Source organism: Gastrolobium bilobum, unplaced genomic scaffold, assembly GCF_033153095.1.
Source record: "Gastrolobium bilobum isolate Gb01-03AN ecotype WA unplaced genomic scaffold, APGP_CSIRO_Gbil_v1 utg28832, whole genome shotgun sequence".
Lineage (NCBI taxonomy): Eukaryota > Viridiplantae > Streptophyta > Magnoliopsida > Fabales > Fabaceae > Gastrolobium > Gastrolobium bilobum.
The window spans coordinates 187943-214418 of NW_026896376.1; the positions used below are offsets into that span (position 1 = coordinate 187943).

Here is a 26476-nt window from a genome sequence, read left to right on the forward strand (position 1 = left end):
TACACCACTGGAAAAAATGAGGACAATGCGTGATGTGCCTTCAGCACATGGGTAAATTCAAGCCAAAAAGAGAAAGATTATGAGTTAATTCTCAAAAAAAAGGCAACGTTTAGTGTTGCTTTGCTTAAATTCCAATTTCAGAATTGTACAACTGATTTTATGCTTAACTTGTAGGAAAAGCAAACAAATCTGGAGCAAAATGAGGATTTGTCAAAGTAAAGACCCACGCTCACAGCGTGGATGTCACGCTGATAGCGTGGAATCCAGAGGCAACCACGCCCACAGCGTGGATTCCACGCTGATAGCGTGAAAAATTTCCTTCTTCCCACGCCCACAGCGTGGATATCAAGCTGACAGCGTGGGCATCCAGAGGCATCCGTGCCCACAGCGTGGATCTGACGCTGAGAGCGTCAGCGTGCGAGATTGCAATTCTGTTTTGTCTAAAAGGGTAAACTTGGAAGACCTAAAAGAGTATTATAAAAAGGAGGCTCAGCACAGAATTATGTATCTAGACCGAAGGAGACCGTCGTGCGTCAGAAGGAGAGCTCCGGAGAGAAATTCTTGTTCTTTTTCTTCTTCTTTCTCTTTTACTTTATGTTTTTATGAATATTGGATTTTTAGCCATGATTATGTTTGGCTAGTTTTCTTTTATTGTAGTTAGGGTCACGACCCCTATGTGAACCCTTGTTACGATGGATTGATTTAGTTTTACTCATTTATATTATTATCTTTGTCTCTACCTTGTACGTATTTTCTATTTTCTTTATTAGAACTGATCAATCTGATAGTTGAGAATAGTTTGAGGGTTAGAACCCTAGATAGGAATATTGGGGTTTTGATCTTGAAAGGGGGTAGGACAACAATTTGTATGCATGCTAGGAATAGATGTGTATTTAATTGCGGATGCTTAAATTATTGCGTTCATTGCTTAATACCATGAAGAACATTGCAAGGAATTGGAGTTCCAATTGGGGATTAAAGGGTTAATTTTGCAAGGAATTGAGGGTTAACTAATAAATATTTTTAGATAATAATTTATCTGAGTAATTATATGAATAAGTATTGTGAATCAATCCAAAGTAAGAAGTGCGAATCATAAGGTGAGTGCGCTCTAGCTACAATGCTTTCCTCATATTTTTAAAATCAATTCTCATTGTTATTGTTTTATTTCTATTAAATAAAAATTCAAAAACAAGTCTTTACTTTTATTTCTTATTGTTACTAAAAAATCAATTCACAAATTTTACAAACAACAAACCGAGTTTTCCAACTTAAGGGGACTGGTTATTGTAGTACTTGGTTTACAATCCCTGTGGAGACGATACTCTACTTACTTTCTATATTACTTATGTGATTGGTTTACTTGTCGGAGAGCATCAATGCGATAAGAACAAATTCTGCGAGTTTCATAATGATACAGGGCATACCACTGATGAGTGTTTTGACTTAAAAAATACTATTGAAACACTTATCAGAGAAGGCAAACTCCGAGAATTCTTTTCTAGCTGTAGAGAATTCAAGGCACAAAAAAGGCGCGACAGAAGTCCTAATCGCGATCAAAATCCTAACCGGCAAAGAGCATATCCCAGGAGAGATTACAACCCTGCTAGAAATAATGATAACAGAAACGCGCGCGATGACCCCACTGATAGACGTCAATGAACTTTAGCGCGCAATTGACAGCAGGCCGCCCAACAGCACCAGCTGTCCAATAATGCTGCCAGAGTATTAGCCACCATCGTCGGCGGAACTTCTGGAGGAGGAGCAACTAGCTCACAACGAAAGAAACATCTGAAATCCGTCATGACAGTTCGCGATTATGCACAACCATCTACATCTCGCGTCAAACGTCAAGCTTTAAGTTTTGATGACGATGATTATGGAGACATCGTTTCTGACCATGATGACTCACTAGTAATCTCCGACTGCATGGCTAACCTCCAAGTAAAACGTATTATGATTGATAACGGCAGTTCTGCTAACATAATTTTCTGGGATGCTTTTCGCGCCATGAGCATCCTAGAGGAACATCTAATCCCTGGATGTTCGGATTTAATCGATTTCTCCGGAGAGTGCGTGCAACCCAGAGGTACCATTGAAATGTGGGCAACCTTTGGAATCATGCCTCTAGCTCGTACTATTAAAGTACATTTTTACGTTATTTAATATGCATCTGCATATAATATTATCTTGGGACGACCAACCATTGCCGCGTTAAAGGCAATCATTTCAATGCCTCATCTTTTGATGAAATTTCGTGACACTTCTGGCACTGTTGTTGCCATTAGAGGTGATCAAAAAGCAGCGTGAAGTTGTTACAGCACCAGGTTGCGGGCCAAGACTGCAACCCAGCGCGATGGCAAAGGAAAGGCATCGGTCAATATGACTGATTTGGACATTCGTGAAGATCTGCGTGATACACGACCCCAACCTGATGGGGAATTAGAGGATCTCCAACTTGGTCCGTTATCAGAAAACGTTACCAAGATTGGACGTCACCTCCCAGAGATGGAGAAGAAAGAATTGGTGGTAGACTGGTAGTACTACTTAAATATAAAGATCTTTTTGCTTGGACAGCATCTCATATGCCAAGAATGGACCCTAACGTAATATGTCATCACCTTACCCTTGATCCAAAAGCCAAACCCATCGCGCAAAAGAAGCGCAAAATATCTCCAGAAAAACAACAGGTGGTGGATACCGAAGTAACAAAGCTGCTTGATGCAGGAATTATTAGAGAAATCACTTATTCCACCTGGCTATCTAACATCGTGTTAGTCAAAAAAAGCCAATAGGAAGTGGCGAATGTGTACCGATTACACAGACCTTAATAAGCATTGCCCAAAGGATTTTTATCATCTTCCTACAATTGACAAGTTAGTAGACAATTTGCGGGATACCAAATCCTCTCCTTTATGGATGCGTATTCAGGATACAACCAGATACCCATGTTTAAACAAGATGAAGAAGCCACAACCTTTATTATCGAAAAGGCTACTTATTGTTACAATATGATGCCATTCGGTCTTATAAATGCTGGTGCCACATACCAACGTATGATGAACAAAGTCTTTAGCCAGCAGATTGGCTAGATGCTAGAAGTATACAATGATGATATGATTGTCAAAACAATGACCACCCCACAACACCCTCAAGATTTAGAGCAGGTGTTTCAACAATTGCGCAAATATAGATTGCGACTTAACCCAGCCAAATGCGCGTTTAGGGTTCCTGCTGGAAAATTCATAGGATTTATGTTAACACACCGAGGCATAGAGGCTAACCCTGACAAATGCAAAGTCGTCCTCAACATGATTAGCCCTCGAAATATTAAGGAGTTGCAACAGTTGACTGGAAGGATAACAGCTCTAACTCGATTCCTTCCAGCATCAGCACAAAAGTCATTACCCATGTTCAAATTGTTGCGTAAACAGACAAATTTCAATTGGACTCTAGAATGCGAATCAGGATTTACTGCTATTAAGGAACATCTGGCTAATCCCCCAGTCCTGGTGAGACCTCAATCGGATGAAGCCTTGGTCTTATACCTTTCGGTTAGTAACGAGGCCATCAGTGCGATATTATTGCGCGAAGATACCCAGGGACAACAACCAATTCACTTTTTCAGTAAAGCCCTTCAAGGCCCAGAATTGCGCTATCAACAAATCGAAAATGTGGCTTTTGCACTTATTCTAACATCCTGACGCTTGCGGCATTACTTCCAGGGGCACACCATCAATAGAGTTACCTGGTCAATAGATTACCTGGTCAATAGAGTTACCTGGTCAATAGATTACCTGGTCAACAAATGACGCTTGCGGCATTACTTCCTGACGCTATCAACAAATGACGCTTGCCGGACGAATGATTACCTGGTCAATAGAGTTATTAGAATACGATATCATTTACGAACCTCGCCAGACTATTAAAGCTCAAGTGTTGGCTGATTTTCTTCTCGAAATGACGCACTCCCAACAGACTCGACCAGATGAAGATTGGACCATCTTCGTCGATGGCTCCTCCAATGTTAAAGGAAGTGGGGCAGGAGTCATTGTTGAAAGTCTTCAAGGCGTCACTGTGGAGCATTCTATCCATTTTGGATTCAAAGCCTCCAACAATAAAGCTGAGTATGTAACAGCCCGTTATGTATAGGTAATGTTATCATTGCATATGGTATTAAGCGCAATTACAATCACAGTAATTGAGTTAATTAAATTACGGGTAAAATTTTTTCCTTTATTACATTCTTTTCTTTAAACATTAACCATTTCTGTAATCAATTAAAAACAACACCATAATTGTAATTGCAAAACTCGCGGAAGCATAAAACTTATTTATTATAACCCCTCCAAGTAATACCATTAACTCTAGGTTATAAAATGACTCATTTTCAAAAAATTCACAATGGGAATCGATTCCCAACAACCAGGAATCGATTCCCAGCAGCAACAGTAACAGACAGAAGCTTAATTTTTGCTCCCCTATTTTTAGGAATCGATTCCCAACAGCAGGGAATCGATTCCCAACAGCATGGAATAGTTTTGATAGCTTTTTCACTTCACAAGGGATCCATAGTTTCATTCCTAACACTTTAATACTTAATATAACCAATGTGCCATTACTATTGTAGGCTCTAGGCCCTTCCATCATGCATAATCTAATACCAATGTATCATTTTACATCATTCACCATATCATTTGCCATTTACAAATTATATGGCTCATTTTACATCACAAGTATCCAAATGCCTCTAAACTCAGAATATGTGGCCATAGACAAGTCTCATGCTCACCAAGATATCAATATAAACAATAGGCATGAAATGTAAATCAATTACAAAAGACTTAGAATCTAATCATGAACACCGCAAAAGCATGGAAATCTCAATATGCAATATGTTCATGATCTAAGTCCAAAATGCTAAATGTGATGCTATGTGCATCCAATAAACTCTTCCAAAATGCCATCTTATCCATATGCACATCATGATCCAACTCCTCCACTAAGCGGGCCTCTTGCCCGATGGTCCTCCATGCTCACTATAACCTGAAATGATGTCCCCAAACGCGGGGTGAGATATACAAATATATCTCAGTAAACCAAGGGTATTAGAGGATCAATCCACCCTGTGGTTCACTCAATGTACATACAATGATCATCATATAAAATGCATAACATACAAAATCACAACACTGGGCTCACATCCAAGAACATCCACACAAGGATTCCGTTCAAGGACCCCATCATATAACTCCTGGGAAGCTTCCTGGTGCCTCTCCCATGGATGAGACGACCCCATGGCAAAACCCAACTAAAACTCCTCATGAGCCCTATCCAGCGGAAGTCCCACATTTGGATCATCCTGGTGCCGCTCCCAGAGTCGGCCCCACGGCAAAACCCGACCGGAATCCCCCAAAGGGATATCTCTAGTGGAAGTCCAAACCACACACATCTACTGGCCAGAGATTATAGATATATCACACAACATGCTCTAAGCATGTCACAAAATCAAACAATAATGCATGAACATGTCATTTCATACAAAGTCAAAGAGCACAAAATCCAGCCACTATCTTCCACTAGGTGTGGCGGAACACACAAGGGATAAAACCCAAGTACCAAGAGTTTACCTCAACTCCAAGAGTAATGCTCTTCCACGTAAGCTCCAAGCTTATTCCACTTCTATTAGTTCCGTGAGTGGTAACCTATATGATCAAACAACATGATCATCAATATAATTTCAATGCAATTTAATTCACTTTCAAAATACTAATTCCCAACTAAGTCACTTAGGCCAAAGGGCTATTTTGCATTTATTCTTCCTTAACCATTTCTATAGGTCAATTCCCACACACATAACATCCCACATTCTTCCTTCCAATTCCATTACAACCATACAACCTCAACTACATCATTTTTACATCATTTTTCCTCCAAACCCTCTATGGTTGGAATTTCTCCAGGACACATGCTCCAAGATTTTCAATTCAATTCAACACTCCCACATATCATACACTCCTATTATTACTCATACCAATGCTCCACAACTCAATTATTCAATCCTATCATCATGTCATTTCACAAAGTATTGAAATTTCATCACAAAATTTCGTAAGTTACAATTTCCAAATCACAATAATTTTTATTACATCAATCATCATCATTTATCATTCTAAGCATTTAATTCCAAAGGAGACATATCATTTAATGCTCCTAACTACCATAACTCAACACATATCATCAAAAACCCTCACCATTTTATGATCTCATGAAAAACTCAATGAGAATGTGAAAACTTACCACCAATAGCATCCTAGGGTCCAAGGGGATGATCTCAAACCAATGAATCAACACAAGAATCCCCAAAATTTCACCAAAATTTCATCAAATTTGTGGCTGTTTTATGGGATTTTTTCCCTCCATAATGCTCCTCACAAGATGCTCTCTACATGAAAGTCATTCACAAGAGGGTGGGAAAAAACTTTGTAGTTGGAAGTTTCTCTCAAAAGTGTCCAGAAAAAAGTTAGAAATTCAAAGCTTCAAACCCTCACAAATGGTGAAGCTCCACGGGAAGAAGAAGAGAAGATGAGAGAAAAAATTCTGAAAATGTGTCTCACTTTGTCCATTTGTCACTTAAATCACTTAAGTGGGTCCCACACATCAATTAACTCTCTTAGATTATCCAATTTAACCTACAAATTCATAACCTACGTATTTTTCTCGTTCACGTCATATTTTTAATTCCTAAAAATACTGATCATATATTCATGCTTATCGGTACAATTATACCACAGTATTTTACACCGAAAGAGTCATTATTCATCAAATTTTCCGAAACTTGCCTAACCACTCGATTTTTCATTTTGAATCCATTTTCGGCATTATTTTTACCATTTGAGACCTTCTACTCAATCTTTCTTGTCTCGGGTTACGTGTTTGGTAAATTACCATTTTACCCTTCTTATGCAATTTGACCCCAACTTTCAAGATTTTCACTAATCTTACCATTTAAACATCATTTTCATATATAATTATACATTTATGAAATACGAGGTGTTATAGAGTATGAGGCAGTTCTCGCTGGACTCGCAATGGCCAAAGACTTGGGAGAGACAAAAATAAACCTGAAAAGTGACTCACAACTGGTGGTCGCACAAGTACAAGGAACCTACCAAGTAAAAGAGGCTTTAATGGAAAAATACTTGGACAAAGTACGTTTGCTATTAGCTGACATTGAAAGTTTTAAAATAGAGCACATCCCCAGGGAGAAGAATTCCATGGCAGATATCTTATCTAAACTTGCCAGCACAAAGGGCCTGGAAATAATAAATCATTCATCAAGCAAAGCGTTCCCAATCCAAGCATCGTGATGGCCGTTACAAAACGGAAAGCTCGTCCCTCTCACGATGCGCAACACATGATCGATGATGATGAGATTCAATCAATCGATAAAGAAACTTGGTTGACACCAATTTGGAACTACTTGACTAGCGGAATAACACCTCCAGAACCGTGCGAAGCTAAGAAGTTAGCGCGCAAAGCTTCATTCTATACCATCATCAATAATCAGCTGTATAAAAAAGGATTCTCTTCCCCAATGCTTAAATGTTTGGACCCCCAACAAGCTCAGTATGTCATCACTGAGGTTCACGAAAGAATTGTTGGCCACCACAAAGGGGGCAAATCCCTATCCAGAAAGCTGCTTCGAGCAGTGTATTTCTGGCCCACTATGGAAGAAGACTCTAAAAAACACGTACGACATTGATTTAAATGTCAAGAGCACGCAGATTTACACCACGCTCCTTCTGAGGAGTTGTCTTCACTCATATCCCCATGGTCGTTTTACCAGTGGGGTATGGATATATTAGGACCATTTTCGATTGCGATAGGAGGAGTAAAATGGGTAATAGTCGCAATTGACTATTTGACCAAATGGATTGAGGCTGAGGCCTTAGCCACAATATCAGCCAACAAGATCTGCGGATTCTTCTATCGCAAGATCATTTGTAGATTCGGTGTCCCTAATACCATTATAACTGATAATGGCACACATTTCGTGGATAAAAAATTCAATCAAATCTTGCAAGATTTTCATATCAAACACAGATACACATTAGTTGAACATCCACAATCAAACAGTTTAGCTGAAGCCACGAATAGAGTCTTAAAACGGGGGCTGAAGAGAAGATTGGAAGCAACTAAAGGAGAATGGCCAGAGCAGTTGGACTATGTATTATGGGGCTATAAAACCACTCCACACTCTACTATTGGCGAAACTCCATTTCACATGGTTTATGGAAGTGAAGCAATGATCTCAGTCGAAATTGGAGAACCATCCTGGAGAAGGATGTATACAACTGAAGAAGGCAATTCTCAGGCACTATTGCACAACTTAGATGCAATCAACGAAATGCGCAAAATTGCCCACGTCAAGGAGGAAGCATTGAAACAAAGAATAGCAGCGCGTTATAACTCAAAAGTCATTAAACGCAGTTTCAATGTGGGAGAATTAGTCCTACGAAGAGTTAACATTGGAAAACAAAATGCGTGACAGGGTAAATTGGCCGCGAATTGGGAAGGGCCATATCGCGTCCAGAGCAAGCCTGAGAAAGACGCATACGTCATTGAGACATTATCTGGACCCACCATTCCACGTACATGGAATGCGGATAAGCTTAAAATATTTTATAGTTAAATCCTTCCTTCATATTAATATATGTATTTCTTGTTCATCAAATAAAGCTTATCGATTTATACATGATTAATGCATTCATCGCGCATATATTTTTTGTTCATCAAATTAAGCCTGCAGATGTATACATGATTATCACATTCATCGCACATAGCACACACTTCCTTCAAAGACAAAAGGGAAGGTAAAGCCTTAATTGATTAAAACTCCCTCCAAGTGAAAGCGCGATGAAGAACATGAAAGGATGGTAAAGCCTTAACTGGTTAAAACTTCCTCCAAGTGAAAATGCGATGAAGAACATGAAAGGAAGATAAAGCCTTAACTTGTTAAAACTTCCTCCAACAATGAAAGGAAGATAAAGCCTTAACTGGTTAAAACTTCCTCCAACAATGAAAGGAAGGTAAAACCTTAACTGGTTAAAACTTCCTCCAAGCTACAGCGCGATGAAGAAAATAAAGGGGAAGGTAAAACCTTAACTGGTTAAAACTTCCTCCAACGCGCGAACAAAGTTCCATGAAAAAGTGAAAGGAAGAAACTCCAAATTATGTACAAAGATCTACATCAAAGAAGAGAAGAAGGACGAGGAGGGCAACAACCCTCAAAGGTCATAAAATTTCTGACATTGCCAAGACAGCAACTCCCTTTTATGACAAAAATGTCACATAATGACAAGGTGCGATGAATACACATTGCTTTAATTTGATACTCCGTTACGAACTTTTAAATTGGTTGATGGATACCTTGATATATATATATATATATACATATATATATATATATACCAGGATAGATCCATAATCATCCTACGAAGTATGCATAGTAGGCAGCCATAAAGAAGCACTATGTAAGGAAAAATAAACTCATACGTTTAAAACGCGACATAACAGATCGCGGCATATTCTGGATCATAGACAAGTTAGTCATTGTTTAAACAGAGAAACAAAAATGGGACAACTCATTTACAAACCAAATTCTGAAATAATCAAAACATAAATTTTATATTGTCTGGATAGACATATCCTGAGGATCCTCATTTACAACTGCGTCCCCACCTCCATAGCTGGCCCTTGAGGGGATGGCTCTTGAATGGATGGCGCGATCGTCTCAGTATCCATCGCGCTCACGAGATCCACTAGTACTTCTTCATCTATGTCATTTAAGGTCATTAGTTGGCCATCCTTGAGGTAGTAGAAATAATAAACGTTATCCAGCTTAGTAGTAGGATTGAAGAGACACACTTGTTTCAGGATATTCGTATACGTCCCTTCGGCCTCCTTTTAGAATAAGTCTTGAAATTTCTTGACCTCATTGTTTAATTGTGTCTTCTCCTCATCCCACGTATCAGCACTTGCTTCGAGTTCCATGATGCGTTTGGTCAGATTGGTTTTTTCCGTCTTCAGTTCTTTGTTATTTTCTTTCAACTCTTTCAGCTCTTGTTTTACCTTCGCCATATCGTCTACCGCCTTCTTTAGCTTTTCTTCAAAATCCATGCGCTAAAGGGAAATCTCACCCTTCAGGTCCACGATGCACTCCTTTAGATAGCCAACTTTCCCTGCCACATAGAAAATGTTACTTCACAATGATTGAAACCAAGTTATAAACACACAATACACATATGGTGATAACTTACCAAGCACAAACATGATAAACTGATTGGCAACACTGAGATTCCCATAAGTCAACAGCCATTTATCCATCGGAAGCTCTTCAATTCGGGGACCTATCTCCCTTCCCTTTGCGTACATATCCGCATCAAAGCCCCAACCTTCCCCAAAATAGACCAATTCTGGAAAATCCTCATCAGTCTTTGAGGATTTTCTCTTCTTTCCCTGCGGTGAGTTCTCCACCTCTTTATTTTTTGGGAGAGGCGACATGGGTAGCTGCATAAGGAGGACTAGGCGACTTCATATGCGCAGCAGCACCCTGACTAGATTCAGCACCAGCTGAAGTAGTAGTAAGTGGGGGCATGTTCGAAGTAGAAGGGCTGGCACCTTTCGCAGCCCGCATTGCCGCTATCTTCTGCAGCCTAGTTAAAGTGGCAGCCAAGAACTATCTGCAAAGAATAAAAGAGTCTGCGTTAGACATATACAAAAATCAACACAAATATGCATGATTCCTTTAGATAAAACTGACAAAATACAAATAAAAATTTATCCAAGAAGGCTCTAATGTCTTCATCAGTATATTCATTTAAAATAGTAAAAGCGATTAGGTAACCCATATCAGAAGCCTCTCTCGCAATATTGGTTAAAGTGGTTACAGTATGTTGCTCATAATCACTCAAGTCGTCAAAATCGTAGTTCAATTTTTGACCATCTAACGGTTGCTAGGTCCAGTAAAGGGAAAATGGGGGAATTATCTTCTCTGTTCAAGAAAAATGGTTGGGAATCTTTGGCGGGGAAAATTTTGAAGTAGTCTATAGACCACTTGTGAACCTTCCTCTGATAGGAAGCGCGGAACTTGTATTTATCTTTTCCTCTTAAAGAGACCCGGCTGGAATGCGGTCACATCACACTGAACAGACATAAGAAAGACTCTGGGGATTGAAAAAGATCATAGTCCTTACAGACCATCTCGTACACCCTTATGAAGCCCTAGGCATTTTGAGTTAATTGTGAGAGCGCTACATTGGTATTTTCCAGCAACCTTCAAATGAAGGCTGAAAAAGGCAGACGTACTCCTAATGACAGAAAGAAGTGTGCATACATCATTATGAAATGCCTGGAAGATCCTTCAGAGCGCGGTGAACAGACGCGTTCATTTAAGGGAACGACATCTACCTCCCACTTATCATCATGAGCTTTCTCAGGGGTAACATGGATGGCGACCTTTAATTGCGCCAATTCTTCTGCAGAGCTATATGTTGAGGCAGTATCCAAAACAATGTATGATACCCAGCTCAGAGATTCTTCATCCCGAAGATTACGCTTGACCGGTCCGGTTGCTTCAGGATCAATCTGTAGTATTTTCTTCTTCACATCAGTGTTCAGCTTCTACTTTTTCTTCTTATCACCAGCACTGCTCCTTGCCATAATCTCTTTTATTTTAGGCGAAATGAAATCTGATGCAGAAGAGGAGGAATTAGTAGAGGCAGACGAGTCAGAAGAAGAAGAGACAGCAAATGCAGACTTAAAATTGTCAAAATTCCTTTTCTTATATGGATACCCTGCCGGGTAAATAACATTTAAAGGTAAGGGGCTTGGACTCCTTTGGCTAGGACGATCTCGCGCGATGGAAGGAGAGGTATCGCGCGATGAATTTGAGAGAGAAGAGTTGGACTTTAAGGTATTAACGGACTTATAACTACAACCAGAATTTGAGGTAGAATCACTCGAGATGAAGATAGGACTGGACATTTTAAAGGGAATTTTTGGAAAAAAGGACGAACTTTGTTGTGACAAAGTTCTGGTTATCCCGCAGTTAGGTTCTCGAGAAGATAAACCTATTTCAAACCGTCGAACAGAAGGCGCACGGTTATCATTCAAAGGTACTTTTTTCCAGGGGGCAACACACTTGCCAGTAAGCCACGATTCTCCGGTTCCTAAAGACCTCGACCTAGGTAAGAACCTGGGAGGTGGACTGGAAGAACCAGACCGCTCGACTATTCTGATAAAATTCACAAATTTATGATTATCAGACATACCCCAAGCTCAAATGCAAGAAGAAATTAAAACAGACAAAGCAGAACATGAGGGATAATAAGTAAAGAATGAACATACCTGTGATATATACTTCGGATGAACAAAAAGCGAGCAGGACGTGTCAACACCGGAAGAAAAATGGAAGCAATCAAAGGCAAAAGGAGAAAGGTTTATCACAGCAACGGTGAGTGCTTCGTGTGCTTTCCCTCCAAACAAAGTGGCTCAGTACAAATATGAAAACTTTACCAAACGAAAACCCAAAAGGTTAAAACGTGTTAAGTAAAATGGATAAAAGGGGACACGTGGGAGGAAGGTAAAACCTTTACACTTTGCCCACGATTGTCATTAAGCACCCACGTAACCGTGGCGGCATTAAATGCGTCTGACAGTTAAACATCTAATCAACCATTTTTAAGCGGCTAAGCAATGATGATTTTCGACGTAATTATTGCAGCATTAAGAAAACGGGCCAAAGAAACATATCGCGCCAGAATGATACATATATAACTCCCAGCTTTTCCTTATACCAAAACTACGAGCTAGGGGGCAATTGATCTGGATAAAATACGATAGGCCCATCAAAAGCCCACGTACATAAGGACAAGGCCCAAAACCCGTAAAACCCAGTATAAGGCGTGATGTCTCATATCGCACATTAACTTGGCGTAATGACACCATCGCGCGTGAAACCGCCCTTTAACATACCTTCAAAGATAAGGAAGCCAACACAGAAACTAATAAAGGTCCACCGCGCCCATAAGCAAATAGACAGAGGACAGCACCAGCTCGCCACTACTCTATCAAAGTAGCCTAAACTTAAGAGATAAGGCTATCAAGGCACAGGCTGAACCTGCAGCCCTTAAACGATCAATCAGAAGCCATACCGCCTTCACAAGGCGGCATCAGAACCACTATATAAACATAGGGTACATGCCCAGGTATGATAATCTAATTCGGTAAGAATATACATATATCTGCCATTGATACTGACTTGAGTGTCGGAGTGCCATCGCAGGTACTCCCAGTCTGAATCACTGCGCCAAAGGAGAACTAGAGTCATCACATCATCAACTACAACCTCAAGCCCAAGAAGTTGATCACCCCAAAAGCTTTCTCCATCAACCCTATGTGATTCGACGCAGTACACATTGCCCAGCCCATACTGTATTTGGCTTGATCAGTTAGTATCATTAAAAATAAAATATTGAGTGATGTATTAGTTAATGTTTTAAGTATGCAATATATTCGTGTATTCATATCAATAAATAGATTGTTGTGTAAACAATATTTTGTTTGAAGCAGTATTTAATAGTGTCATTTTGTTAGCTAATAAATAGACAATAAGAGAAAGAGCCCTTATTTCTTCTGAAAAAGCCACATAATCAATTTAGAGGAAGTGCAATATATAATTATAAAGAGTAGACTTAAGTTATATGTATCTATATAGTTAAAAAAACATTTTTTTTTTTTGGAAAGTATTTCAATAAGGGAAACATAATGCAATACAATTAATATAATCAAATCTTTCAATGCACCTCCCTTAAGGGAAAAAAAATATTGACATAAGGAAAAAAATATTGACATAAGGAAAAAAATTTGAAATCGTAATTCAATACACCCCTTAATATTTCAATCAAAATATTTTTGTCTAATTATATTAGAAGAATTTAATCAATTACTAAATTGTACACTAAATCCCACTAAGATCACTCCTGTATTTGATGGACTGTATTAATATAAAATTCGTGCAATTACAAGTATTTTTAAGGCTTTTGAAGTTACAACATTTGTAGTGTTCTTCTAGCTTCTAAGGATGATAAGCAACGCCAAAACCCAACTCTTCTATTCCAGCTTAGAATATTATCAAGTCCAAACCTTTCCTTGAAAACTAAGAACGATTAATTTTGAAGCAGAAACAATGCGGTTAGCATTGGCCGTTTGAATGATTTTTTTTTTCTCCAAAAATTATTTTTTTTTTTGAAAAAAATAATATTTCTCACTACAAAATTCGTTTCGATATCTACTTAAAAAAATAATAATAAAAGCCACAAAAAAAGTTAAAAACCTGCTTTTTTATAAGCTAAAAATTTTAACTTCTAAAAAAAACAAAAAACAAAAATCATTTGTTCAAATATTACTAATTAATAAAATCATCAATATTAACAAATAAATTCATTTTAATTGTTTATCAAAGAAAATTTAATTTTAACTTTTTGCAGAAATCAAATCTCCCAATATTACTAATTAAAAGAATAAAAAAATCTTCATAAGTTTACCATCTCTCAGAAATTACAGAATGTATATTGATATATTCTATTATTTCTGATAATTTGGATACATACATAGGGTGTCAGTGTATAAAAACCTGAGTTTTTCTCTCCTTCATAAGCTCAAAACAGTAAAAAAAAAAATGAAATCCTTATTAACCATCAATCTTGCTGCTTTTGTGGAGCTATTTCCGACCAATCAAGTTGTTGAAAACGATTATTAAAGAGAAGAAAAATAAAAGGGAAAAGCTATCAACTTCAGGGAAGGGCATACCTCCTTAGTCAACTGTTTTAAGGTTTGAATGCACAGTGCCATGCCTCATGCCTCAGTTAAACAATTTGGCACCATAGGAATGCTTTTTGTTAGAATATTATTATTAGAATATCATAACGTGTGATTAGTATCTGACCGTATCTGAGTAGGATTAGGATTAGGATTTAATAGATCAACTGTAATTGATTCTCACATCAATATATCAAGTGTGTGTGGTCAATTTTCACTCAAATCTCAGATAAGTCTTTTAACAAAAGTGGTTAAGAAACTATAAGTACTCTAGATAAACCAAGGTAAATCATCCTTTTCTCCTGAACCATCCAACCAAGTTTGATGCAAGTGCATCCATGTAAACTCATCAGGTGCATCAGCCTGCCAAAATCCATAACTTATTTAGGTAAACAAATTCACAATATTCATGCAGAACGAAATATAAGAGAGGGGGGGGAAGGTAAATCCCTGTACACAAGGCTTCCTGATTTGCAATTGCAAGGGTAAAGATGAGGATCGATTATACGCAATCTTACCCTTATCTTTTTACAAAGAGATTGTTTCTCCGATTTGAACCTGTAACCTTTCAGTCACAAGGAACAATCTTATGACTGCTTCAAGAGACACCCTCATGTAAAACAAAGTACTAAATGAAAAACAAGAGCATAAATTTATAAAGCTGAGTACAAAAGTTCACCTCTGAATTCATCAGAACCTTTGTTAAACAACACCGTAACTCATTCCCTGATTTTAGATGAAATAAGACAGTTTTTAATAAGTCAAAAAGAGCAAGCAATAGAAAGAGGATTCATAAAATCATTGTATAAAAGGAATGAGAATTTCCTATTACTTAACAAACAGTCGTAGATGAGTAGCCTAAAGTACAATGCAAATGAGCAGAAGTTGAAAAAAATTTAAAGGAAAATCACCATATCACATTGAATTAGGCGACTTATGAACAGATGAAAATCAGGCAATTACTCATACAATCAATCATTCATATCATCAAATCCAATCTAAGTTTCTGCAGAATAAGAACTGCATATTATCCACCAAACTGGTAATACCAACATAAACACAGATATATTTCTCACGTATGAACCACTGATGATCACATATACGCTAATGCAAATTGATTGTGGCACTTCCAAACGGTGATCTTTTGATGATCATGAAATCACTTGTGTATAAGATGAAAAATGAGCTGAGGCTATTGTAGTTTATCTTTTTTCATTCAACAACATCAACATCAACATCACCTTTAACCCAAGCTAGTTTATCTTTTTTTCATCAATTACCTAAAATCTTTATGAGTTAAAGAACGCATTTCACCGGAGTACATTCAGGACCAGTCTATTGGGAAAGGTGGAAGGAGTTCCGATTAAAAAGCTATGTAATGGTGGAATAGAACAATATTTTATGTACAGAAAGACAAATAATCAAGAGACTGGTTGACTATAGGCATTCTAGTAAAAGTTCATAGGTGATGGATTTATATAAAGGTCAATATTCTATGAATTTGGAGAAATGATAGATGTAAAAAGGTATAACACCTCACATTTATAAACCATGTATTAATATATTAAATGAGAATTAAAGGAATGGATTAGTGAAAATCCTGGAAATTAGGCTAAAATACAAAGAAAGGGTAAAACGGTAAATAGCCAAACACGCAACCCTAGAAAGGTAAAATTGAGTAGAAGGTCTCAAATGATAAAAATAACCCTGAAAATGGATTCAGAACGAAAAATTGAGTGGATAGGAAAGTTTCACAAAATTCAATGAATAATGTTTTTACCGGGTAAAAATATCGCGGTACGATTGTACCGTAAAACGTGCCGATTGAGTTTTGAGCTCAAGGTTTTGAATACAAGTTATAAATGGTATATAGGACTAGGAAATATGATTTCTGATGAGATTTGACGAAAATTAGTAAGTTTGGGGAAGCGTGCCTACGGCGCGCGTAACAGCTTAAAACAGTATTTTCTCCGAACGACCGGAAAACTCAGGATTCATCTGATGAAGGGTAATGGTTAATGTTAGAAATTAGAGTTTCTAAATAGGCTGTGAATTTACGGACGTTTAGTGGAATCGGAGGGAAAATTCAAGTTAGTTTGAAATCGCGTGAGGTGGCGGTGGGGCCCACCTCACTTAAAGACCACATAAGCCACCTAAGCTCATGACTATTCATCATCTTCTCTTTCCCTCCTCTCCAAACCAACAGCCCCCCTCCCCCCCCCCCCCTATGGTCTCATTTTGCTTTGATTTCTTTCTCTCTTAACTTCATCAATTCTTAACCGAATCGAGTGATTCTTGTCTTAAAATTCGATGGAAACCACCACCCGAACTCGTTCCACCGATTAGTTTCCCTTGAAACCCTCTCTATTGTGAGAAAATAGGCATATACAGCCACGAAAATTGGAGAGAAAATTGGGATTTTGTTGTTGTTGCTCAAGCTTTGCTTAGGGATCAATTGGAAGAGCCTTTGTGACTTATTTGTAGGTAAGTTTCTTCACATTTGAGTGGTTGATTGATGAGTTTGATTTCATGAACCCTAAGCTTGTTTTGGTTGATGTGTGTTGTTAGAGAGCTCAAATGGAAAATGTGTATTAGATGATTATGTCTTAAAATGATGTGTTAGAGCTATAAATGCAATAAAAATTATTGGTGAAAATATAATTTTAACTTAGGAAAATTTTGATGATGTCATGACTTTATGTTTTGGAATTGTGTTAGGATTGTGTAATTGGATTGTTGTATGGTTGTATGATGTTATAATAGGATTGTATGAGGTGTGGAGTAGTTGAATTGGATTGAAAATCCTTTGTGGATTGCCTATGTACATTTCGGCCTAGAGAAGAAAAGAGAGGAATTGATGTTGCAAAAAATTGGTTGGATGATGTGTTGTGTATTGTATGGTAATTAGAAGGGTTGTGTGATGGTTGGAAGGTTGGAAAACCAATGGAAAAGCATTTGATAGTGTTGAGTGGTGTAATTGAACCTAAAGCAAATTAATTGGCAAAATGAGGTTGGAATGATGAAGGATGCAAATTGGCACCTAAAATGGTATTTTGGTGACCTAAGGATGCTTAAGAAAATTTAGAAAAATAAATTGTAAAAATGCACTAATATGGCCAAACCTACCTAGGGTGGGGGAGGATTTTTGACGTTTTTGTATTTCGATAGATTTGCCGTGTATTGATGATTCGTACATGGTTATTGTAGGTTGTCGTACGTAGATTTGAACCCCGAACCGTGAGCTCTGTGGGTTGCCCTTGGTCCCGGACCAAGTGGGATTGAGGTGAGTATTTGAAACCATGATTGGAGAATTGATAACTTGCATGTGTTGGTATGAATTGTAATTAATTGGGAATGTTCTCTGTGTATGCATTTCTGTTGTGTAACGAGCTCGGAGAATATATTGCTTGGAGCTAAATGAAGAGGATTATACAGGTAACCTCTTGGTACTGAGGCTTGATCCCCTTGTGTGTTCCACCATGCCCGTTGAGGGTGATGGTAGGAAGTGTATGTAAGTAATGTAGGATAACATGTTCATGCATTTAGTATGTGTGTTGGTACATAGGATGTACCGTGTCTCTGGCCAGTAGACAGTTTGCCTTCGGGCGTTACGGACTTCCACTGGATAGGTCTCCGAGAGGGAGTTCCAGTTGACCTAGGGTCGTGGTGTGTGATCCGGATAGGAGCACACTAGGAAGTCTCGGGTGGATATGGATGGAGGGTGCCTTGGTTTGATGTTCTGGGAACACGCCTTGGTTGAGACCCGTAAGCTTATATGCCGAGCCAATAGGCCGGACGTTGCGTGGTTTTGGCATTGAGCTTCGTCCTATTTTGTATCCCTATGCTCCCCGATTTCTCTAAATCCCTTGCTTTATCCCATTTTCAAGATGTTATTTTATGTTATTTATATGCATCGAAGTGAGCCATTGGGCGGAGTATTCTCCAGAACCTCTGGGTTACTGAGATATATTCGTATATCTCACTCCGTCTTGGGAGCTTTATTTCAGGAAGTAGCAGTGGCGCTGGAGCGGTGGGCAAGAAGCCCATGGGATGACTGAGACTTAGGATTAGTTGTTTTGCATTTTGGTGACTATTGGGCCTAGGCTAGACTTAGGGCATGAACATCGCATATGTATTTAGGAGGAGATTTATTGTCATATTTGTTCATGTCATTTTGCCTAAGTCTAGTTGCATTTGGATTATGTCATTTTGAGGTTTCTTTATTATGTATTATTTGAAGATTAAGGTTTGTAATTGTAATATGTCATTGGAAGCCTTGTAATTGTACATGAGTTGATGGAAGCCTTGCAATAGCCCTATTTTAGGATTATGATTATGTGTATGTTTAGAAAATGCATGCAAATGGACATTGGTGATTGAAATATGTTAAGTGCTAATAAAGTAAGCAAATATGGTATGAATTGAGTATTTTGATATAAATTGTGAAGGGTTGTAAGAGCCCCAAGGCATTGCTGGTCCTTGTGTGTGCCACCCTATGATTATTAGGTACCATCTGAGGTCATAGATTGCTTGTACAAATTTAAGGATTATTGGAAAAACAAAGGAAACTCTGGCGAATTTTCTATAAATTGGCAGAATTTAGGCGAACTTCGGGAGAGCAAATCTCCCTCCACAGGGGGTCCGATAGGGACGTGTTATACGCCGTTTTGAAGGTTGAGATGTCCTCTATCTTGTGGTAAAATTTGGTAAAAATCTGGGTTGGGCGTCGGCCTGTAGGAGGCAAAGAGCGCGGACTGTTCAGTGGACTACTGCACATTGGGCAGTTCTGGACCAAGTTTGGGAAATTTATTCCCGCTTCGTTCCTTGGTCAAATTAGGTGTATGATGTATCAAATTGAAGCCTGATGTGTCTAGTTTGTTGTATAAGAATTTGAGAGTAATTGGGTGAGTGAATTTTCTGCAGTAATTGATTGAGTGAAGGGTGTTTGGAGCTGTTTTGGGGTTGGCTGGCAGCTTTGCTTGTCCAACTTCAAACATCGATATCCGGAGCAAACGAGCTCTAAATAACTTGTGTGATTGCTTCCTAGAAAGGTAATTGAGTGTCGAATAACATATCAGAAGATGGGAGGCTTGTAGAATGCGGTTTGTCTGCAGAAAATTAAAGACCGAACCATGTTTGGATAGGTAGAAAACGTAAAAGTGAGAAATTAGCTAAGTGGGTTTATGGGAACCCCTTAGTGACTTGAAGGAAGTAATATATGTTATAAAAATAGTTTAAATAATTATTCCGCGAAGATTTTTCAGTTACGGTCACATCTTTTATTTATTACGCTTTTATTGTTTTAAATGCTCGCGTAATAAACGGAGAAAGTTTACTCGCATTTTTATAAATGAATTGCTATGATTGTAACTGCGCTTAATATCATAATTAATGTTAACAATACCGGTGTACAACGGGATGTTACCAAAGGGTACTTGAGAATCTTAGTGATGGATATTGATATCACAAGAGTCACCCGAAAGAATAAGCATGAGGTATGGGATCAGATTCGGTTGGTTAGTGGCTGACATGGACAAGGGAGGGAAATTCTATTACTATATCTGATATATTGGGGAATGAGGAAAAAAGGAAGGGTAAGCATTGTGTGAGTGAATTTGGGGACACCTCTGGTGTATTGAGAAAGCCACTGACTTCTCAAAGTGTCAGTAGTATTTTCTTTCTTTAATTATCCATTTCAGTATGGTATCAATAACAGTGTTTTAAAACCCGGCTCGGACCGGCCGGGTCGACCCGGGACCCGGTGGGTTTCCCGGTCCGAGCGGGTAGTTAGACCGGTTATGCAGTCAGCCCGGATTGGACCGGTTGACCCGGCCGAAACCCGGCGACTCGGTTGACTCGGGTTAAACCGGTTTTTCCTTCTTTTTTTTGGTAAAATTTTTTTGTTGTTAATAAAAACTCTTGAATTAAATCATATTCATATTTTATGATGAATATGATTAAAAGTAAGGTGAAAATAATAAGGTATTTTAGATTAGTGTAGTTCGTTTATGTAATTTAGTTGCATCTTATAATGATCTCATGAAGTTAAGTGGTAATAAACATTGATGGTCTCATGATCTCATCTCAACGGTCTAGAGCTAGAAGCTTAGAAGTATATAATATTTGCGATCATTGAAAACCAATTTATTTTTTGAAGCTCATAGATAGTTTTCTTATGTGAATTTTTATTAATATAAGTAATATTTTTATATTTTTAATATGTGAACAGTAAAACCGGTTCAACCCGGTTGAACCAGTGACCCAGTACCTCGACCGGTTCGATGACCGGTCCGAGTTTTAAAACGCTGATCAATAATGTAATCTGGGTTTTCCAGAAAATACTATCAATATACCCTCAGTTCTTTCTTTTTATTCACTCAGATTCTCTGGTAGCTATCATATATGAATTGTATGTTGAAAATTGAATACTGATTTTCGCTTTAAATAGCTGCAATCAGAAATTGAAGATGGAATCTAATGTGTTATTTTTGAGTAATTTGGCTGCAGTTGTAATTCTGAATGCCTAGAATTACATATTTATGTCAGTAACTACCAATGTTGTTTCTTATATACGCACCGGGAGTCAGATACAAAATAAGTAAAGAGAGATTACCTAAACGATGATGAGAAAATTGAGAATAATTTCTGAACTCCAAAGGAACAAAATTGTAAATGAATTTACTTGAGGAAATTGATGCAAAGATGCTTTACATGGTAAGGAGTGAAGGACAGATATCATTTTCCTTTATACAGTTGTCTTAACAAAAGGAAAATGTGGAAGGAGTGAAAGAGATATCATTTTCCTTTGCTTCTATACAGCCAGAAAAGGACAAGAAAAGAAAAGAAAATGTATTTTCACGTATGGAGGATTTTTCTCTACTCTCAAATTTCGCAACTTCTCTCCTATAAAATTTATCAAATGAATCAGATTTCTACCAAATTTTCATCATTGCCCTGTATCCTCATGTTGTAAGAGTAGAATTGCCATGGAATTGAACTACAACTTGGAATTGTGCATATCAAAGCTGCCATGGATTGGTAAACCTCTACAGTCATGAATAGTGTGGTCAAATGTATTTCTTTAGTTTCTGTCAAAAAATTTAATTAAAATAAAAGGCTACTTCGATAATATCGAAGTACACCAAAACAATGGAATCCTATGGAACAACATAGTGTCATACTCTCTTATTTCAATATTGAACGTCTCAAAAATGAAAATACTCAAATCTAAATGAAGGAACTTCCTATAATACTAGACAGGCTCTTGCAAGCCCAAAACACACATGGTAAACAAAAAGTCATGAAGGAAATAAAGATGCAAAGCTATTGTAAAGCAACTAATCTAACCCAAAAATTTAAGCTATCAGACGAAGGTCACTGATAAGAACCTTGGGATACATCACCCCAAAAGCTAGCTCAAAGGGTGGGAGTGCTCAAGGCCTTATAAACCCCACATTAGTTGTCTATACAACCAATATGGGACTCCAAGTCCTATACCTTACAAATGGGTCCTAACAGTCACATTAACAGTTTTATATTATATTTCTCTACGGTTATAAAAAGAAAGTACTATCAAGAATAAACTTTCAAGACTACTGAACTAAAGTTCGAAACAAATCTCACCTGATAACTCCCACTTGTCAAATTTGACCAGCCATGAGCCCAAACTAACCTCTGCAAAAGATACACGATCAACCCAAACCCGAAAGTCTAGGCCCTGCTTCTCGCCAAATAGCTTTACTAAGGTATCTATAATTTGGTGCATAGGTTGGTCAATTCCTGAGGGATGGACAAAATTTCCCGTAGAATGCTACAGATAAACAAAAATTTGAGAAAAAAGCAGTGGCGCCTCTTCAGGTTTTCAAAAACTACATAAAATGTCCCTCTAGTTTCAAATTGTAAAAACATCACTCATTTAAATTTTCATATAATCAGATAGGAAATAATCGGAGATATAAAAGTCTGCACTTTGAAGACAGCATATCAACTGGAACTTCATATGTTGTGTTTCTCCTTTCACTTTTAAACTATGAAAAAACACTATGCCTGGTCAACACCACCATGTCTTTTCTCACTCGATTTAAACTTCTCACTGATCTCGTTCAATACCTCAACAGTTCTAAATTATTCGAATTAGTAATCGATTTCTAACCAATTTTGCAAGTGCATTTAAAAACTTAAAATTGGATCAAACTTACAAATGTTGATTTTAGATTTTGTATATACAGCTCAGAATTCTCAACTTCTCCACGCCTCCATCTCTCATAAAATAGGTAGAACATCACTACTTCATGGCTAGGACTAGGAATTTTTCTGTTGAACATTGAGTCTCTAATATCTCTTGGAGACACATTTGGACCAAGAGAGAAGTTATCAATGGCTTGCATAATACCAGCTGCACATCTCTCAGTTGCATGAATTATTTGAGGATTACCCCTTCCATTTTCTGCATACCCTTGAACCAATTCTTCCTGGGCATTACTAACCTGAAAACTCGGGACGTGAAGGATCATTTTTCACAGTAAAATCACAATAAACAAACAAGACAGACACGTATATGATGAATTAAATTATTCTTATAATGTCACAAACCATGACACCATAAACTTCAGGTACGCTGAATAGTTCAGCATCATTTCCAGAATCACCACAAACAAGAGTGTTGAGTGGTCCTAGTCCATCAGCTTTAAATTTTTCAAGTAAAAAAGCAAGGGCCCGTCCTTTGCCAGCTCCTTGGGGTAATATATCCAAAGCAATACCATTGCTATAAATTATTTTCACATCTAACTGGAAAAGAAAGGAGTAACATCTCAAGTCACAATAACACAAATATAATGGAAATGCAGCATTTTAATAAAATAATAGATTAAGACTACCTGATCAGCTACCTATGTATACCTGTTTGTCTGTACAGACAATGAGAGAGAGAGAGACGGTTTTAAACGTCAACCGAAAAAAGGAATCTACAGGTAAAGCTTTCAGATAAGGTTGTTCATGAACTATAATCTTACCCCACATTTTTTTATAAATAATAATAAGGGTAAATTACACTCCCCTCCCCTCCCTTGAGAGATGCTCCAATTACATTGGCCTCCCCTCTATTTTTAAGAATTACACTCCTCTCCCTTGAGAGATGAAATGTGCAATATTTCAACTTGTTTTAGTAGTGGTAAGCAACTATGAACATGCCTCTCAGGGGCACTTTTCATCTCTTTGAAAATTTTAATGTCACCAGATGCTAATTTTGAACATCATATTATCGATTTTAGGATTTTAGAAGATGAAATGAAATTTTAAACACTCATACAATCGTTTTTAGAGCTTTACTCAAAATCTTAATTTCATATTCTAAAGTCCCAAAGTTTATAGAAAGGATTCAAGACTAGCTGCGAATGAAGCTTAGAGTCCCAGAGAGAGAAAAGTTATCCCTAAGAGGCTTTATTCACATTAAAATGGACTAAAGTGTAGCACATATCAATCTCTCAATGGAGAGGAATATAATATACCCTATTAATAGTAAATAGTAATTATTATTATTATTATTATTATTATTATCATCATCTTACCCCACGTTTTTCCAAACATTTTGAGAGAGCTTGCATGACTGTTGAGGCCTTCCCTTTCTCCAAATAAAAGCTAACCTTGTGAGGCCGTTGCTCTGTTTCTGACTGCAGAAGTTTCAAAGATAACAAGTGGATAAATGAATATCAATGCTCTTTAATAGCTAATACTACAATTCATATAAGGTCATCCTCCCCAGCATGATTTTACATATATAAGAATTCTGAAAAATGACAAGTATCTTAATTTTTATGAATTTTCGGATTCTATGATAGATACATACCTGAAAAATTAGTTCAGGAAACTTGGCTGTTTCCTCTATAACTATGTCTCTGTTCCAATTATGAGCCAGATACTGTTTCCACCCTTCATCTGGGAGCATGGAATCACCATATGTAATCTCAGTTCCCACAGACATTATTGTAATATCAGGAGTCAACAAAGGTTTCTGCTTTCTTAACTCTTTATAAATAGTAGGTGATCTCCCAGTGGAGAAAACTAGCAGAGAATTCTGACGATAATAAGCTTCCCATAGTGCATTAAACCTCAGAAGAGCAAGATTTTCTGGATCATCATGATCTACCTGCAATGAGACACACAGGTTTCACCAGATTCCACCCAAACATCATCCAAAGTCAGATAATTGCCAAAATTATGATATCTACCATTGTGAAATCAAGATCTGAAACTATCATTAGATTGGCAGAACCATTGAGTCGATCCATATTTTTTCTTTCCTTTTATACCACTGGAAATCCCCAAAAATTAACCTTGTATATAAGTATCTTCACAAGTAGCATTCCTGCAAATTCTCCACTAGGTTAGATTCAAACTAATGTAGTTCAAACTTCAGAGTCCTAAGCAATTTGTTTAAGAATCCAAAACATAACCAGCTCTAATACAAGAACCAAATCTCACTAAAAACAAAACCCAGATTGTTATATAAAACACAGGCCTCACACACTACAGTATAAGTGTAGTTCAACACTTATACTATTTACCACAGAATACCATAATACTCTAACACATATAAAAGAATATAACTAATATGATTACTGAAATAAAGCGAAAATATAAATTTTACAGCAGCTCCATCAATTGGGATATGAAACATCTCGAAAGAATTATAAATTCAAACCTAAAATAGGACACCCCAAAATTCAGGTTCATTGATTTGAGCATATACCCAATATGGAATTGAAAATGCAGAAGTTCAACTCCTCCACAGAACAGAGGGACTCAAGTATGACATCAATAAACTAAAATCATCCGAAGAAAAGGGGGAACTAAGGAATGGCATGAACAAAACCTACCTGCTTTTAACTATTCAAAACATAGATTTATGCACATATAGAATTTGCAACAAAGTTCTTCAAAATTGTGGCAAGCCAGTAAAAACCAAATAATAATAATAATAATATATAAAAAAAAGAAAACATATATGTCGTTTCAAAAAATATAGAATTATATCATTTTTTTAGATAAATTAAAATTATGTTATTTTAAAAATAAAATATAAATTAATATTATTCTTTTATATAAAATTTAAATTAAAAAAATATCTACTTTCTCCCTTCATAATTTCTATTATTTTTTTCCTCTCACTTAAAATAATACAAACTCTATATTCTTTAAAAAAACGAATATCAAACAAAAAAAAAAAAGGTTTGGTGTTTGTCATTTTAAATGATATAACTTATGTCATTTTAGGAGAGAGATAGACACAAAAAAATGAAAATCATGAGAGAGAGAAAGTGGGTGGTTTTTTTTAATTTAAATTTTAAATAAAAAAAATTTGTGTCTATCTTTCTTTTAAAATGATATAACTTTATGTCATTTAAAATGACAAACGTTTTTCCCAAAAAAAAATTGTAGACATATAGAACAAACATTAACATATTCTTCTATGCTTAAAAAAAATTAGTTCTCCCTTAAAAGGAGAAGTGTTTCTTTTTTTTTTGGAAATAAAAGGAAATTTAAAACAAAACAACTACAGACACAATCAGGGCATAGCCACACCAACAGCAACATC

General features: G+C 37.2%; 1 protein-coding gene across 2 annotated transcripts; it reads right to left on the reverse strand.

Annotated features, from left to right (window-relative positions):
- Positions 1-15060: 15060 nt before the first annotated feature.
- On the reverse strand, positions 15061-25747 carry LOC133299439 (sucrose-phosphatase 1-like). Of its 2 annotated transcripts, XM_061498894.1 has the most exons (9): positions 25583-25747; positions 25110-25246; positions 24728-25027; positions 24450-24551; positions 23476-23670; positions 23082-23369; positions 22507-22693; positions 15563-15609; positions 15061-15246 (listed from the first exon to the last, which is right to left on the reverse strand). In XM_061498894.1, the coding sequence occupies exons 2-9, from the start codon at positions 25167-25169 to the stop codon at positions 15154-15156; spliced, it is 1272 nt and encodes a 423-aa protein (XP_061354878.1). In that variant the 5' UTR covers positions 25170-25246; positions 25583-25747; the 3' UTR covers positions 15061-15153. The 2 variants fall into 2 exon arrangements, with proteins under 2 accessions (XP_061354878.1, XP_061354879.1); XM_061498895.1 differs by lacking the exon at positions 23476-23670.
- Between the last annotated feature and the right edge of the window lie 729 nt (positions 25748-26476).